This window comes from Mobula hypostoma, chromosome 13, assembly GCF_963921235.1.
Source record: "Mobula hypostoma chromosome 13, sMobHyp1.1, whole genome shotgun sequence".
In the NCBI taxonomy this organism is placed as follows: Eukaryota; Metazoa; Chordata; class Chondrichthyes; order Myliobatiformes; family Myliobatidae; genus Mobula; species Mobula hypostoma.
The window spans coordinates 32,476,120-32,493,389 of NC_086109.1; the positions used below are offsets into that span (position 1 = coordinate 32,476,120).

General features: G+C 39.3%; 1 protein-coding gene across 2 annotated transcripts in view; it reads right to left on the minus strand.

Annotated features, from left to right (window-relative positions):
* The window catches only part of LOC134355520 (mitogen-activated protein kinase 14), a 47,454-nt gene extending 30,459 nt beyond the window's left edge, over nt 1-16,995 (minus strand). Inside the window, exons 1-2 of one of the 2 annotated variants that reach the window (XM_063065516.1) lie at nt 16,608-16,995; nt 3,468-3,597 (exon numbers count right to left, since the gene is read on the minus strand). In XM_063065516.1, the coding sequence (XP_062921586.1) occupies nt 3,468-3,597; nt 16,608-16,723 (246 nt within the window). In that variant the 5' untranslated portion in view covers nt 16,724-16,995. The remainder of the gene's footprint in view (nt 1-3,467; nt 3,598-16,607) is intronic. The other variant, XM_063065515.1, reaches the window with a different exon arrangement.
* Between the last annotated feature and the right edge of the window lie 275 nt (nt 16,996-17,270).

Genomic DNA, 17,270 nt, shown 5'->3' on the forward strand with positions numbered 1-17,270 from the left:
TTATAATTTTCTGTTTTTCAGGCTCTACTGTGAAAAAGAGGAGCATGTGATTCACAAATAAAAATTCTCAGTTAAATTGATCAAAATCCCTGGTTGTAATACTCATATATGTGAACAAAGGGATGGGGCTGAATTACCTTTACAAGCACTATACTCGCAGAAAACAACAGCTGGTCTCCAGGGAAAGAACAGAGCCGAATAGTGGAATTGATCGGATAACTCCTTGAGAAAATTGAAATGTTCAGTGATCCAATTGGTCTGATAATATTAATATATTCAATGATGCAATTTTAATCATACTATGGAAACAGGTGCCACCATATACCACCATAACATTTCCCTGCTCCAGTTACGGTTCACGTAGGGCAGTATAGATGCAAATACAAGCATCCTGTGTAGCTTCCTGCATTTTAAAAGTCAAAATTAATATTCTTCAATCATGTAGCAACCATATGCACACAAGCCAAACTAAATTAATTTAGCAATGCAGTGACAAAATTGTCAAGTTTATAATCAGCAGCAAAACCACTGTTGATATTGAAGAACACCAGATCCATTGACCTCTGGTGTGGATTTCAGTTTTCATGATGCCAGGTATTATCAGGCACCACTTTTAGTTTCAAACAGAGATACCATTAACAGAAACTTTACAGCCAATCATCATTAATAATTCTCAGACTGAAACCAGGAAAGGAAAATTACACATTTAGCTAATATTTTAGAAAGTTGAAAATAAACACATTTCAGCCCATTAGTCTCATGTTTATTAGTACGTGGAGAAGCCAACTGGAGGAGAAAACATACTGTATTTGGGAAATTAACTGGGCCAAGTGACAGTGGGTGAACACATTGAGAATAGTGACCATAACATTATGCTTTAACATGGTTATGAGGACCTCATGGAAAGGGTAAATTACAATAGGATAAGATAGCAGTTAAAGGGCATTGATAAGGATTTGATGCTGTGGGACAAATCCAACCCTGACATGTGGAAGTTGTTTAAAAACAGCAGATCAGAGTTTGAGATTTGCATGCTCAAGCAAGGAGTAATGACAAGAATAGTGAGGCAAGTTAACAGCAAATAACTCCGGAGGTCCTAAATTTAGTCAGGAAGAAAAAGGAAGCATACATGAGGCTCAGGATACCAGAAATGAGACTAGGGCCTTGTGGAATAAAACGTTAGCAGGGAAGTGCTCAAGCAGGCAGACAAGAGTCAGCAGTTTAAATGGTTCGGCACAGACTCGATGGGCCAAAGGGCCCGTTTCTGTGTTGTAGCTTTCTATGGCTACAACTCAGGTGATTAAGGTGACTAAAAAGGATTCATAAAATATCTTTGACAAACAACATCAAGGAGAATCACAAGACATTTCATACTTACATTAAGGAAAAAGGAATAACTGAAGGAGAGCATGGGTTCACTTAAGGATAAAGGAGGGAAATTATGTTTGGAGTCAGAGCAAGTGGCTGAGGGACTAAATGATAAAAGGTGTCCATAATAACTCTGAAAGATTTGGAGGATTGAGAATAGAGAACGGGGCATGCTAATATGCTGGAATATTTTGGGATTAAGGATTCAGTACTGGGCCTTCTGCATTGAGAGCAATGAAAGAAGCAAATGAGATTGCTGGGGCTTTGATAAAGATCTTTGCAGACTCACAAGCAACAGGTGGGGGCCCAGAGGACTGAAGGATAGCAAATGTTGTATTTTTTTTCGAGTAAATAGAAATAATCCAGGTAATTATAGACCAGTGACTCTCATGATAATGGTAGGGAAGCTTTTGGAGAAAAGGCTAAGGGACAGGATTTATCAGCATTTGGAAAGGCGTGGCCTACTAAAGAACAGTCAGTGTGGCTTTGTACAGGGCAAGTCATGCCTTACAAACTTGATCAAGTTGTTTTTTCCTGAGCTTGACAAGGGTAAGGCAGTGGACATTATCTACATGGACCATAGTATGTAATTTGATAAGGTCTCGCATAATAGTTTGATTCAGAACATGAAGAGGATTCAGAGTGATATGCAAGTTTAGGTTCAGAACCTACTTGTGCATAGAAGACAAAGTAGCGGTGAAAGGCTGTTATTCTGGATGGGAGGCCACGACCAGTGATGTTCCATAATGATTGGTGCTGAGACCTTTTGTATATATTTATCAATAATTTGGATAAAAATATCAATAGACAGATTAGCAGATGAGATCAAAATTGATGGAGAAGTAGACATTGTAAAGGAAAATAAAGAATTCTACAGCAGGATATACGTAGGTATGGGCAGCGAGATGGCAGACAGAAAAAGTTAATGGTGGGCCCCTAAGCAGCATCGAGATACAGGACCATCACTCATTGAAAGCAATTACACAAGTAGCTAAGGTGAAAGGTGGCAAATGGCATGCTTGCCTTTATTTGTAGGGTGTTGAGTGTGACAACAAGGAAGTCATACTGCAGTTCTGTAAAGCAGTCAGATCTCACTTGGACTACTATATACAGTTCTGATCACCCCATTCTAGTAAGCATGTGGAGACTGGAGAGGGTAGAGGTTTACCAGAATACTCCATGGATTAAGAGGGTATGAGCTACAAGGAAAACCTGTACAAACTTGGGTTGTTCTCCCTAGAGTGTTGGAGAGATCTGATAAAAGTATTTAAAATTAAGAAAGGCATAGATAGGTTAGACAGTCAGAGTTTTTTCCCCAGGGTAGAAATGTCAAATACCTAAGGATGCGTTTTTAAGGTTGGGGGCTAGAAGTTTTTTTAAAATAAATGCAGAAAGACTGGTAGGTTGGAATAGGTTACTGGGTTAGTAGGGGGATGAGGCAATTTGGCAGAGTTTAAGAGGGTTTTTTTGTTAGACACTAATATGAAGAGAATCGAGGGATGTGGATGATACACAGGACAATGACATTCAGCATTAATTAACACCAAGGACAGCACGTCATGAGGTAAAGCCTGACCAGTGCGGTACTGTTCTAGGCTCTAATAATACAGCAAACTCTGATACTGATACAAAGTAACTTATTTTTTTTCAAATCCAAAAGCACTATATTTTATCGCAAACAACAGGAATTCTGCAGATGCTGGAAATTCAAGCAACATACATCAAAGTTGCTGGTGAACGCAGCAGGCCAAGCAGCATCTGTAGGAAGAGGTGCAGTCGACGTTTCAGGCCGAGACCCTTCGTCAGGACTAACTGAAGGAAGAGTGAGTAAGGGATTTGAAAGTTGGAGGGGGAGGGGGAGATCCAAAATGATAGGAGAAGACAGGAGGGGGAGGGATAGAGCCGAGAGCTGGACAGGTGATAGGCAAAAGGGGATACGAGAGGATTATGTCATCATTTATTAAAGTTAATAATTACATTTAGCAATGAAGTTGCCAAAGTGGACACAAGAGGTTGGAACATATACAAAAATATAGATGTTACATTTTTCTTATAGTTGCAATGAAATTGATACATTCAGTACAACAGTAAATACTTACATTTTCGTGTTTCATATGTTTCAATAATCGAAGCTCTCTGTATGTGCGTTTCGCATGAATTATAGATTGAAACGGTCTGGAAAGTTTTTTAACTGCCACACGAATACCAGCTTGTGTGTCAAAGGCAGCACTATAAAATACAAGTAGTATCATTGTAACTATTTTCCATTAGGAACTTAGAAATTTTCAAAAATATTACTGACCATATAACTATTAAGAATTCTATCAATACTCTACATTCAGCATTAACTTGATCAAACCAATTCTTTCATTTAAAAAGAAATCAATATTCCTAACATCACAAGGTAGATTAAACCACTCAATTTCAATTTTGCTTTTTAGTTAGGGCAACAGGGAGTTAAACTTCCTCTACCCAGTATCTTGTTAGCAAAAGTACAGACTCTGGAGAACAAGTTTGTGGATCCAAGGGCAAGATTGTTGTGTTGTGTTTCACGGACACGTAGCTCACTGTGGACAAGCCGGATATGTCAATAAGACCAGAGGGCTTCTCGACACACTGGACGGACTGGGCTGATTCAAAGCGTGCAAAGGGTGAGGGTCTGTGTTTCACAATAAACTCTTTGTGATGCTCGGACATAGCGGTTACCCCGGCCTGGAACATCTAATGATTAATTGTCAACCATTCTACTTTCTGAAAGTTTTCCTCCATGATTCTGACCATAGTTTACATACCAACAAAGGCTACTGTTAAGCATGCACTCAAGGTGTTGAGTGAAACGATAAGCAAACAGGAAACAGCCTACCCTGACATCTTTCAAATCATTGCTGGAGATTTCAATCAGGCTTACTTTAAGATATCTCTGCCCAATTGTCATCTTCAGTACCAGCGGTCCCAACAAACTCAACCATACCATAAGGAATGCCTATCATTCAATCCCTACACTACATTTTGGGAAATCTGACTATCTGGCTGTCCTCTTTCTATCTGCATAGAGGGGGAGGTTGAAGAGCAAGGTACCAGAAAAAAGGACAATGAAGAGGTGGTCATAAGAAACAGAAGAGCAGCTACAGGACTGCATTGAATCTGTGGACTCGGACACAATTGAAGGACTCAGAGGACCTAAATGAATATGCCATGGTTGTCAATAGACTTTATAAAGTCAGTAATGGATGAGTAAAGAGGCAAATCTGGACCAAACCTCTTATTCAGAAGAATGAGGGGTGACCTCATTGAAACCAATTGAATGGTGAAAGGCCTTGATAGAGTGGATGTGGAGAGGATATTTCCTATGGTGGGAGAATCCAAGACCAAAACAGAACAGCGTCAGAATAGAGGGACGTGTTTTTAGAATGGAGAGGAGGAGAAATTTCTTTAGCCAGAGAGTGGTGAATCTTTGGCACAGGCAGCTGTAGAGGCCAAGCCTTTTTACTTATACATTATATATGAGATTGGGGTTGGGAGGGAAATTGGATCAGTCATGATGAAATGGAGGAGCAGAGTCGATGGGCCAAATGGCATAATTCTGCTCCTATGTCTTATGCTCTTAAACTAGAATCACAAAAGGATGGTCGACAGTTGTGGCAGGGCTTGAAATCACCTCCGACAAACAAAAACTAAGTGACATAGATTACAATAAGGCTTCGCTCCCAGATGAGTCCAATGCCTTTTATGCTCGCTTTAACTGTCAAAACATGGAGACACCTTCGCAAAGTTATATAGTCCCCCATGACCCTGTGATTTCAGTCTCTGAGGCTAACTTGAAAGCAAACTTCAGGACGGTGAACCCACAGAAAGTATTTGGCACGTACAGGGTACCTCAATGGTTCTGAAGACCTATGCTGATCAATTGTCTGGAGTGTTCACTGATATTTCTAACCTCGCGCTTTTGTCAGTCTGAGGTACCCACTTGCTTCAAGCAGGCTTTGATTACACCAGTGCCCAAGAAAAAACATGGTAACCTGCCTCAACGATTGAAGTGCTTTGAGAGGTTGGTGATGAAGCACTAACTCCAGCTTGATGAAGACTTGGATCCACTCCAGTTTGTCTACTGTCACAACAGGTAACAGCAGATGCCATTTCATTAACTCTTCACTTAACCCTGGAACATCTGGACAGTCAAGATGCACACATCAAGATGTCCTTCATTGATTACAGCTCTGTATTCAACACTATCATCTCCTCAAAACTAATAAGCTCCAAGACCCCAGCCTTACTACCTCCTTTTGCAACTGGATCCTCAATTTCCTTACTTGCAGACCCCAGTCATTTCAGATTGGCAATATCTCCTCCACAATGACCATCAGTACAGGTGCACCACAAGGCTGTGTGCTTAGTCCCCTTACACTATTGAATTTATACTTACCATTGTGAGTCTAAACACAGCCACAATGCCACACTTAAATTTGATGACAATACCACTGTAGTTGACCAAATCAAAGGTGGTGACAAATCAGCATAGAGATAATCTGGCTGAGTGTTGCCACAGCAACAACCTCTCATTCAATGTCAACAAGACGAAGCAGCTGATTGTTAACTACAGGAAGAGGAAACCGGATGGTCCATGAGCCAGTCCTCATCTGGGGCGGGGGGGGGGGGGCGGAAATCAGAGGTGGAGAAGGTCAGCAACTTTAAATTCCTTGGCATTATCACTTCAGTGGATCTGTCCTGGATTCAGCACCTAAGTGCCATGAGAAAGAACAAACAGCAGCACCTCTACTTCCTTAGAAGTTCGCAAAGATTCACCATGTCATATAAAACTTTGACAAACTTCTATAGCTATGTGGTGGAGAGTATATTGACTGGTCACATCATGCCCTGTATGGAACCACCAATGTCCTTGAATGGAAAAAATCCACAAAAATTAGTGGCCACAGCTCAGTCCATCACCGGCAAAGCCCTCCCCACCATTCAGCACATCTACAGGGACCAGGGCCACAGGAAAGCAGCATTGATCAACAAGGACCCCCGCTATCTGAGCCATGCTCTCTTTTCACTGCTGCCATCAGGAAGGTACAGGAGCCTCAGGTCCCACACCACCAGGTTCTGGAAAAGTTATTACTCCTCAACCAAAGGTTCTTGAACTAAAGGGGAGAACTTCACTCACCTCAGCACTGAACTGTTCAACAACCCATGGACTCACTTTCAAGGACTCATCTCATGTTCTCAATATTTATTTTTAGTGAGTAAATATTTACTGCTTATTTTTTATTTTTTGTATTTGCATAGTTTGTCTTCTTTTGGATGTTTGTCCATCTTTATTGTATGCAGTTTTTCATTTATTCTATGGCGTTTCTTTGTATTTACTGTGAACGTGTGTAAGAAAATGAATCTCAGGGTTGTATATGGTGACATACAAGTACGATAATTAACTTACTCTGATCTTTGAAATGGAGATATTTCAAAACTCCAAATCATTTAAAAATTTTCAAACTATTGTTCTGAATTACTCTCTCCAAACAGAATTAGAAAGTCATACCTGCAATGATTTATTTTTAAAAGGTACTACAAATGCGTATTTAACTCTGTCATAATGGTGTCATAATCAAGTTGACTGTTCACTAGGGAACATCATGGATTTACGAAGTACAAACATGTTATTTAATAATGAAATAGCCACTACTAAATTTGCAATAATCTGCATCCTTGATTACTACTACTTTGTAGCCTTGGAGATTGTAGCATCTGCAGCATCCCATGTCTCCTTCATTTGCCTCAATCTTTAAATGTTTTCCTTATTACAAGCAATGCCCTAGTTACCACCCAAAGGCACACGGGTCTGACTTTATGGTATAATACTGTTCCAAGATAGCCTAGATTTTGCAGAGAAGCACAGCACAAGCCACAAAAATTTCATGGCATAACTGACAGAAACTACAGAGCTTCTCTATTCAGTTTGGAGATTTCCAGCAGGGAACTGTTACAAACAACCTGCATTAGGTTAGTGAGTTATTCCCCTTTCATTTCATTTTCAGCCGCAAAGCACTAAGTGTACTCTTATAAATTTTTATTTCAGTACATTTTGCAAATATTAAGTGTTTTATTGCTTTAAATTTAATAGGTTTTATTAATTTAAAGTTGAATCTTTACATCAAAGATGTGTGAAAAATATTTTGAAAGTCATGAATTGAGTGAGCTTTTTGACAGCTTTGAAATCAGCTCAGCCACAAGGTATGACTTGACTGTTCACCAGTGTTCTTACTGATATTTTCTTCGACCGTACAACACCTCTCCAACTTGTCCCTCACCCCAACAAGGCCATTTAAGTAAAAGTTACTTCTGCAATCAGTGTCAATTGAAAAATGTTCTACGCTCCATTTGCCAGGAAAAGACCAGCATTGTCAAAAGGTTAATGGGAAATAACATCCAATAATCTGTAAAAAATCAACTGGTGTGGGTTCAAAATCTGGATTGCCAGAATGTTATGCATTGTTTAAGACTTTCTACACTTATAAAGTTGGGCTACATCCAGACCAATTTCTATGATATCATACTAAATAATGCATTTCGCAATTTATCAAGATAACAAGGATTAACATTTAAACTTTATATGCAAAAACGAGTTCATTCTAAATAAAATATAATCCTCAGTAAAATTACAATAAACATAAATATACAATTGAATTACCATAGCAAATTAAATCCAAGACTGTTTTCAAAAAAAAAATTGTGTTATTCATGAATTGTGTAAGCCTACATAAGCAGTAGCACATCCCAATTAGAAGTAACTGGACTGCTTTATGAAATAGTTAAGAAAAAGCATACTTTGGAAAGAATGTATTTTCCAATTTGTTGAATGGTGGGATTTTTCTAATGTTCTCAAAGAAACCGTTAACGTGAGCAACTAGACTCTTCTACTATTTCTAAGCCAACCTTTTAAACACAAAGATTCCTAATATGGAAAGTGCATGCTTTCCCCATTTGAACTTAAAAGTTCAACAACTTGCACCATTACTGCACAAGAGAGGCCCAATCAATACAGGATTTGTACATCATCTGCTCAGATTTCCATCTTGCACATTCTGTAAATTCTAATTGAGAGCTGCTAATATATTCTTGACTCTCAGCAATTCCTTTTCATCTACCATCAAATGACAAATATGGAGTCTACTAATGAGTTGAAGTTCAACTTATTTTTCAAAGCTCTTCTTGACTTCTTCCTGGCTCTATCAACTCCTCTGCTCAAAGCCACTACACACCATTTACCCTCCCCACATGAATCTTTGAATTCCTTCATGCATGGTCCAATTTCAAATCTCACTTTACAAAATAACAACACTTTCTAAGTGTAGTGCTGACTAAGTACTGTAGTAACTGGCACATGAACAATATTTGTAGCTGTTCATATAATGAGAGGTTGACATATTAAACTGTGGTGATTTCAGAGTTTGTGGCCACAGTAGCAACTAGTTTGACATTCAATGAAATAACAAGTGGCTACCCTGATTAACCAATGGCCCAATTAACTGGAATCCATTATACTTTGCTTTCAGTTACTAAAATGAACCATTATAAATACACAAGGATTTTCCCCCAAAATAAACAAAATATATTGAATTATTTCACATAAAACACACTGTAACACACAAATTGCTGGAGGAAATCAGCAGGTCAGGCAGCATCTATGGAAATGTATAGTCAACATTTCGGGCCAAGACCCTTTCTCAGGACTGAAAGTGAAGGGGGGTGGGGAAAGATGAAGGAGGAATCTTATAGGAGAGAATAATCAACCATAAGAGAAAAGAAAGAAGGGGACGCGGGAGAAGTAGCAGTCAGCTGAGAAGTAGTAAAAGGTCAGAGTGGGGAATAAAGAAGGGGGGGGAGAGAGAAGTAGTTTACTGGAAGAAACCAATATTCATGCCATCAGGTAGGAGGGTATCCAGATGGATACAAAGTATTGCTCCTCCACCCTGAGGGTGGCCACAACTTGGAATTCTTAGAGAGGAGGCAATGGACCAACATGACAGATTGGGAATCAGAATTTAAAAGTCTGGCCACCAGGAAGTCCCACTTGTGGCAGATGGTGTAGAGGTGCTCAACGAAGTGGTCCCCCAATTTACGACAGGTCTCACCAGGTCTGAACAAACTCATTCGTAAGGCCAGTTATGTTGTGGGGATGGAACTGGACTCTCTCACGGTGGTGTCTGAAAAGAGGATGCTGTCTAAGTTGCATGCCATCTTGGTCAATGTCTCCCATCCACTACATAATGTACTGGGTGGGCACAGCAGTACATTCAGCCAGAGACTCATTCCTCCGAGGTGCAGCACAGAGCGTCAAAGGAAGTCATTCCTGCCTGTGGCCATCAAACTTTACAACTCCTCCCTTGGAGGGTCAGACAGCCTGAGCCAATAGGCCAGTCCTGGACGTATTTCATAATTTACTAGCATAAATTACATATTACTATTTAACTATTTAAGGTTCTATTACTAGTTATTATTTATGGTGCAACTGTAATGAAAACCAATTTCCCCCGGGATCAATAAAGTAAGACTATGACTATAAGACTACTACCAATGTAGAGGAGGCTACATTGAGAATCACCCCAGCAGGTTGTAGCAACATTACATGCAGTGATCATAACATGATAGAATTCACCCTGCAGTTTGAGATGGAGAAGCTCAAGTCAGATGTACCAGTATTACAGTGAAGTAAAGGGAATTATAGAGACATTAGAGAGAATCTGGCCAAAGTTGATTGGAAGAGAACAAAATGTCAGAAAAGCAATGGCTGGAGTTTCTGGGAGAAATTCGTAATGTACAAGATAGAAACATCCCCAAGTAGTAGTAGTATTGCAAACGGAGGACGATGCAACCGTGACTGACAAGGAAGTCAAATGCAACACAAAAACAAAAGTGAGGACATATAATATAGCAAAAAAACTGTGGGAAGTCAAAGGAATGGAAAGCTTTTAAAAACCAACAGAAGGCAACTAAAAGAGCCACAAATGGAGAAAAGATTAAGTATGATGGCAGGCTAGCCAATAATATAAGAGGATACCAAAAGTTTTTTCACTTATACAGTATTGTGCAAAAGTTTAGGCATATATAATCGCTAGGGTGCCTGAGACTTCTGCACAGTACTGTATTTGTCAATGTGGAGTAGAGAGCAAGTTTGTAAATCAGGCAAGGGCAAAGGATTTTCGGAATGGTGAGGGTGGAGCACTGCAGGAGGAGTGCAGTACAGGTGACAGAAAGACTGCCAGGGGTGGGGGCTGGAAGCATTGCTGACCAGTAGATCACAAGCTTTGTGCAAGATTTTATCTTGATCTTCAAACGCTTTTTCCTCAATTCATCTAAGGCTCTGATGATGCATTGAAGATGTAGGTGAATTATTACAATAATCTTACCAATGCAGTGTTAGATTATATTTTCAGGTAAGATCAATTCTAACACGTACTTCTCACTGTATGAATAATTTATTATAGAGAATTTGTTTAAGGCTGGAACAACATTAAATGAAGTAGAGGCCGGCTGATTCCAAATTACTTTTCACCCGCTTCAGGACGATTCAAAATGTGTGATTATGGCTCCAGGAACCAAAGTTCCACAGAGTATTTGGATTGTGCCAATTTGGTACAGGCAGCTCTCTTGCTGGTGCTAGAGCAAAAGGTACATATCGGTTTTCATGGCAGAATAATAAATGTACTTTGAGTTTGATTTTGCATTTGTTTACTTGGATTTTCAAAGAAAAAGCTATTTAGGAATTAAAATTAATTTAGGGTGGAAAGCATCTCATCTTTTGCACTGCGGTGGAACATTGGTTTGCACTGTGTTGTGGCCTGCATGTAAAGGGAAAATTGGGACATAGAAGAAATTGTATTACCAAGTTACAAATAATAATTAAAAGCACAGTATTGTAGAATGCCAGGAATAGGTTTGCTCATTAGGTATGCTTAAACAGCTGAACTTCCAGTATATAATGCTGATCACTCCCTGCAGATCTGTGCATTCGGTATGGACAATTTAAGAGTTAGATTTAAAGATTTAAGTTATTACGACTTCAAATTTTAAAAAAAAACACACACAGAACACTTTGAGCCAGTTCATGGTGGTTTGGTATTGCCAGCAGTGGTCTTGTTCTTGGCTGTTCTGTTTGTGAAGCACCTATTTTGCCAGTTTCCAGAGGTGGCTGGTGGCATGGCCTCTTATGGTGTAGTCCACAGCTATTGGCAGTTTAAAAGCAATGAGCAACACTTAATATTTTAGTTGTCTGTGATATAAACATTTACAAGATTTACTCCAAGTTCTGAACAAGGATCTCAGCCCGAAACCTGAACTATTTATTCATTTCCATAGACTGCACCTGACCTTCTGAGTTCCTCCAGCATTTTGTATGGGTTGCTTTGGATTTCCAGCATCTGCAAAATTCCTTGTGTTCAAAGATTGAGTTTTGTCAGTATTTACTTTAATTTTAAGATGCAGAGTGAGAGAAACTTCTGTTTATAAGAATGATTCTTTCAGGAGTATCAGTGTTAGCCTACAAAATTCATTCTATTACATTGTCATTTGATATTCTCAGGTATTCCCTGTGGATTGAGGTCGACTTACTTCCTTTCAGTTTCTGGATTGAAGGGGCTGATGAAACCCATGTGGGATGTTGTAGGGTAGGGAAACAAGCAGTCTGTGTCCAAATGAACCATCAGTTTCCATTAGCACCAGTCCTTTATGTACCCTAAGTTTCCACTGACTCCCACCACTTTCTACCACAAATCTACATTTGACTACCAACCTCCATGTCTTAATGATCATGGGATGGAACATGCACCCAGGGAAAACATGTAAACTCCATCCAGATGACTCCAGAGATTAGGATCGATCCCGGGCATCAAGGCCAGGCAGGATGACGCAATCTCAGACTACCTGCAGCAAGTCACACCACAAAAATATCGATGTTATCTCTGCAAGATCTTTCAAATCCAAATCTATTGGAAGGAAAAACTGAGTGCCCATTCCAAGGCCAGCTATCACAGAAATCCAGTTAGTCATTTGACTACATCAGGCAAGTCACATTGTTCACAGGCTCAATATTAAATTCCTAAAGCTCTGCCACAGGACGAGTTTAACACACAATCAAAGGACAGGATTCAAAGATGTGCTCAAAACACTTCCAAGGAACTCCTGGCTTGTGACAGCTCAAATTGGTGATGAAACAATTTAAAAGCCATTGAGAACCTGGTATTAATGCATTAGGAGCTCACAAATGCCTTTGTAAATGGTGGACAGAAAGCATTGCCTAACAAACTACCCATTCACTCTCCCAGTCAGGCTCTTGCTGCACCAGCCTCGAAAGAGTCTGTAATTCCCTCATTGGCCTTCAGTCACAAAACCAGAGAGGAAGCAAGGCATCCTCTTGAGAGTTTACTAAAGAAGACAGCTCAATGTACTGGCTAAACAGAGGACTACTTGTAGGACTGATTCTCAAGCTTTTCCTGCTACTTGATTTCCATGTCAGATCTAAACTCCATGAAATAGCTAGCTTCTGCACATGCACCACAGTCTGAGCCAAACACGCCACACTGAAACCACTCTAGATCCACAGAAAAATCAGATGAATGCACCCAATGTAACAAAAGCAGAAAGTGCAGGTGAGAGGGTAGCAAAGCAGCATGTGACTGGGGTGTTGCAGACAAATATTAAGGCCCTATTATCCATTACTTATGGTGCTTCAGTGGTGATTCAATTGCCCAGTTGAGAGAATTCATGACCCATTCCATATCTTTCAACAGAAAAATCTGAGGTGGCATGAAAGATGAGAGAGAGAACACATTTTTAATATTCCTGATATATACATTCATGAATAATTAAATAAATTAAGTACTTCTATTTCCATTGTACTTTTCATGATCACCGGATATCCTAAAACACTTTATAGAAAATGAAATACTTCTGCAAGTGTAACCATTGTTGCAATATAGGAAGTATGGCAGTAAATCTCCACATCAGCCTCACAATATAAAGATGACATTCTCCTCTTTTCTCCAAACACTGCAGTTCAATCTTTTGCCTCCATCTACAGCAATGAACTTACCCTCAGTCTGAACAAATCATCAGTGCAGTACTGCATAAATGTGACTGTCTAACTTGTGTTAAAAGTCCCTGTTTTGGGAGCACCACACAACAGGCATCTCTGACCTTTTTATGTTTCGATGGAAAGGTAAAAACTATAGTTAAATACATTGTTAAATAAAAATTATAATAAGAATTCCATTAACAAAATTATGCAAAATAACCAAAAAATATGAAGCTTATATAATTTCCATTTGTCTGGTTCACACTCAGATCAAAACACTGATGTGAACTTGCATCCTATCCAATTATAAAACAATTTTATTTCTAGTCCTTCATTATTACACACCCTTTGCAGTACCAAAACATTTTAACAATCCTTTCCAGACCTCCACTCCTCCAATATTTTTCTTGGTGGGCTTTGATTCTCCATTTGGTCCAACTCATCCAGAACACAGCACTTTACATCTGTCATGCACAATTTAATTTGCTCATTAATCTCCCATTCAGTTAGCTTGTCATACTCTGCCAAGAACTGCCATATCCTTATTCCTCTCAATTTTTAAATCCATCTTGAAAGAACATCTTTCTGAATGCCTCCCTTTACTCTCATACAATGGTTTGGTGCCCTACTTATATGACACACTGGAACACTTCCTACCAAAGTAGTGACTGTGTAAAGCTAATTAAATCTGCTGGCATCAGATGAAGTGTCTTGTGGAGTAGAGTAATCATACTTTTATAACAGTGATTATGTAATTTTGAACAATAAAGAAACACTAGAAACCAATTCTTTAACCAAGATTTATTTTCTTAAAAGCAGAACCTTTAGACATGCATATAATGTGGGTTGTTTTCAAAAGTTGGAAAGATTTATTAGCAGCACCTGACAAAAATATATTCCATCTAAATATCCAAACCTTGTTTATGAAATGATTGATATTAGCTAAGCAGCAAGTCTGAAAATGAATTAATATGATCAGATGAGCAGCATAATCTAACTACGTGAATTTTTAAATAAGGTCTTACTGGATTAATCTCATGATCATGTGATTTTTTTGAACCAGCCATTACACCCATTGCAGACAATTTGTGATCAACAAATATAGAAGAGAAAATTAATTGCTGCCTATTGATTGGCTGTGATTAACAGTAATCAATGGCTGTGGTGTGTATATTTCAAAGTTATTTGATAAAGATATTCAAAAAATATAAATGATTTGCACAGAAAGCACGCCGATCAAAAAATTAAACTACTTGAATAATCTTTCAAAAGGTTTTTGTAAATAAAATGGCTCAATATTTCTTCATGTGCTTTTAAATACAACTTATAATTTTGCAATGGTTAATGACCAAGTTGCATATTAAAAATGACAAAATACAAATGATACAAAAATTTTGATGCTGCATTTTTAAATATTATTGCTTATTCGCCATACTGGAACCTTCTGACCTTCATTTTAAATTTTCTATGAAGTACTTCTAAATACTGTGAATGAAAAAGTTTAAAGATAATAGGTTTTTAAAACAAACCCATTCAACTTTTCCCATATCATATGTTTACCCATTTAGCCTATTAAACTGCTTCTGCTAAATACAGTGAATAACAAAGGTGTTCAATTATTTGATACTCAGCATGTTAGGCAGCTTCTTTGCTGAAACAAAGACCTTTCATTCCAACACTGTCAATCAAAAGCACTTTTATGCTGTTGTTTTCCTCTCCATAGATGCGGATTGACCTATGGTGCACTGCCAGCATTCTGTATGTTTATTCTAGATTCCTACTGTTTACTTCCACTTTGAATAATGCTCATGTACAATAAAAGAAAATAATTGTACATTTACATTTCCTTGCACGCAATTACAACATTTCCACACATCAGGAAGATTTCTAGAGATAAAATTACATTGCCAATCTTTACAAATGAACCATTAGATCTCCTATTCAACAAACAGACCCAGCTTATTAAATGGCACAAGTGTCACAACTGGCAACTAATGCTCAGTTTCCAGGAAATCCCCTCCCTGTTTTATTTTACTGAATTCTTTGAAATACTATACATTAATGTGGATAATTTTACAAAACATACGAGACCTGTAGCAGAGATTATGTTCCACGCTGTTCAAAAAAAAATCTGCATCTTTCTTCCGTCTCTTCAAATTATTTCTATCCTTAAATACATCCAATTTCTCAGCCTTTCTCCATTCTAACTTCGTCCCAAGCTTCTGGACAGCCTTTCTCCATTCTAACTTCGTATACAGCTTCTAGATCCACAAGCTAGATTTTATAGTTTAAAAAATGCTGAAATGTGATATCTACTGAACCATCGTGTAAGATTTCAATCTTGTTTTTGCACCAAGCTAGGACCAGTGGAGAATTATATAGCACTATGTCACTTTTGCACGGACGAACAATTAAAGATACAGAATAACATCGAGGACAGAAGACTTTCCAAACTGTAAATCAACAAATTACAAATCACAATCAAACAATTTAGGTGCTTCCCAAAAAGAGAAAAACACTTCAATAAGCCTAATCATTAAAACCTACAGATTAGCAAGAGGGGGAAAAACGTTGTTAGTGTCATTCAGTTTACCACGCACTAATAATAATTTGGTCAAAAAGTAACAAAAAAAAATCCAAGTTAATGCTCGGTTAACCAAACAAATGCAACCGGTGTCAGGCAACCACACAAACATTTGTAGCACATAAAAGTTTAAAATTCAACCTTAGGACAACCTGTTTCAACGAGCAATGCCTCTTATTCAATCAAAGAAACCACAACATGTTTTCGTTAGCCTCTGGTTGCTTCACGTTTCTGCTGCAACATAACTTTGGACAGTTATTAAACTGGGAGAGTCCACTCTCTATTGCAACAAGTTCCTGAGCAACCTTCTTAGAGGGCGGGGTGTGTTGGGGGGGAGTATAGGGGTCCTGTGCTTTCATTTTTAATGTTTGCAAAACGGCATTTGTCCACACACCATGCACAAGGCTAAAATAAACAAACACGCCGAAGGAATACGTTAAGGATATTTAGGGGCCTAGCGGGGCCTGCAAGGGTGCTACAGCTCTCACTCCAAAAAAAAAATAAACTTTCTTCCTTGCAACTTATGCGCAACTCAAAAGCAGATAAATAAAATCATGCAAGCAAACCAACAAGCAGAGAGTCACGTACCAGACGGAGCCGTAAGCGCCGGATCCTACAGGCGAGAGGTTTTGATATCTCTCCGGCACTTCCCAGATTGTCTTATTCAACTCCTGCCTGTAAAAGTGCGGCCTGACTTCTGACATGGTGCAGAGTCTGCTCTCCCCTTTGAGGAGGAGGAGGATGTCAGCCAGATGATGGAAAGAATTAATTGAAGAACGTAAAAAAAAGATTTTTCCCCCAAACAAAATGCGCGCTCCCAGCTCAGATTGGAAGTTATAAATCACAATTTAAAGCAGAAATCCATACTGCTGAGGGCACCGCAGCGCTGGAGCAATAACGCACGTTTGACAATCGACAGCCAGCGCTCGAGCTCCCACTCATTCCACTTCCCCTTTCGGCCGCAGTGACGTCAGGCAGTTCTCCGCCCACCCGAACCAGCGCGCGCCTCGCATCGCTCGGGGATTGCGTCATGCTTCCTGGCACTGATGCCCGGGAGGGTCAGCCGCTCGATCACACCGCCCCCCCTCCCAACCAACCCACCTCCCGCCCCGCGCACGCGCACGCGCGCCCTGCCGGACGACCTGTCACTCACGCGACTGCCTTAATGCGGCCGCTCAAGCCTGTCGGGTGCTTGGGATTTAAAAGCAGGTATCGCTGATCGCATTTTGCAGATGTTGAATGTAATTTCTC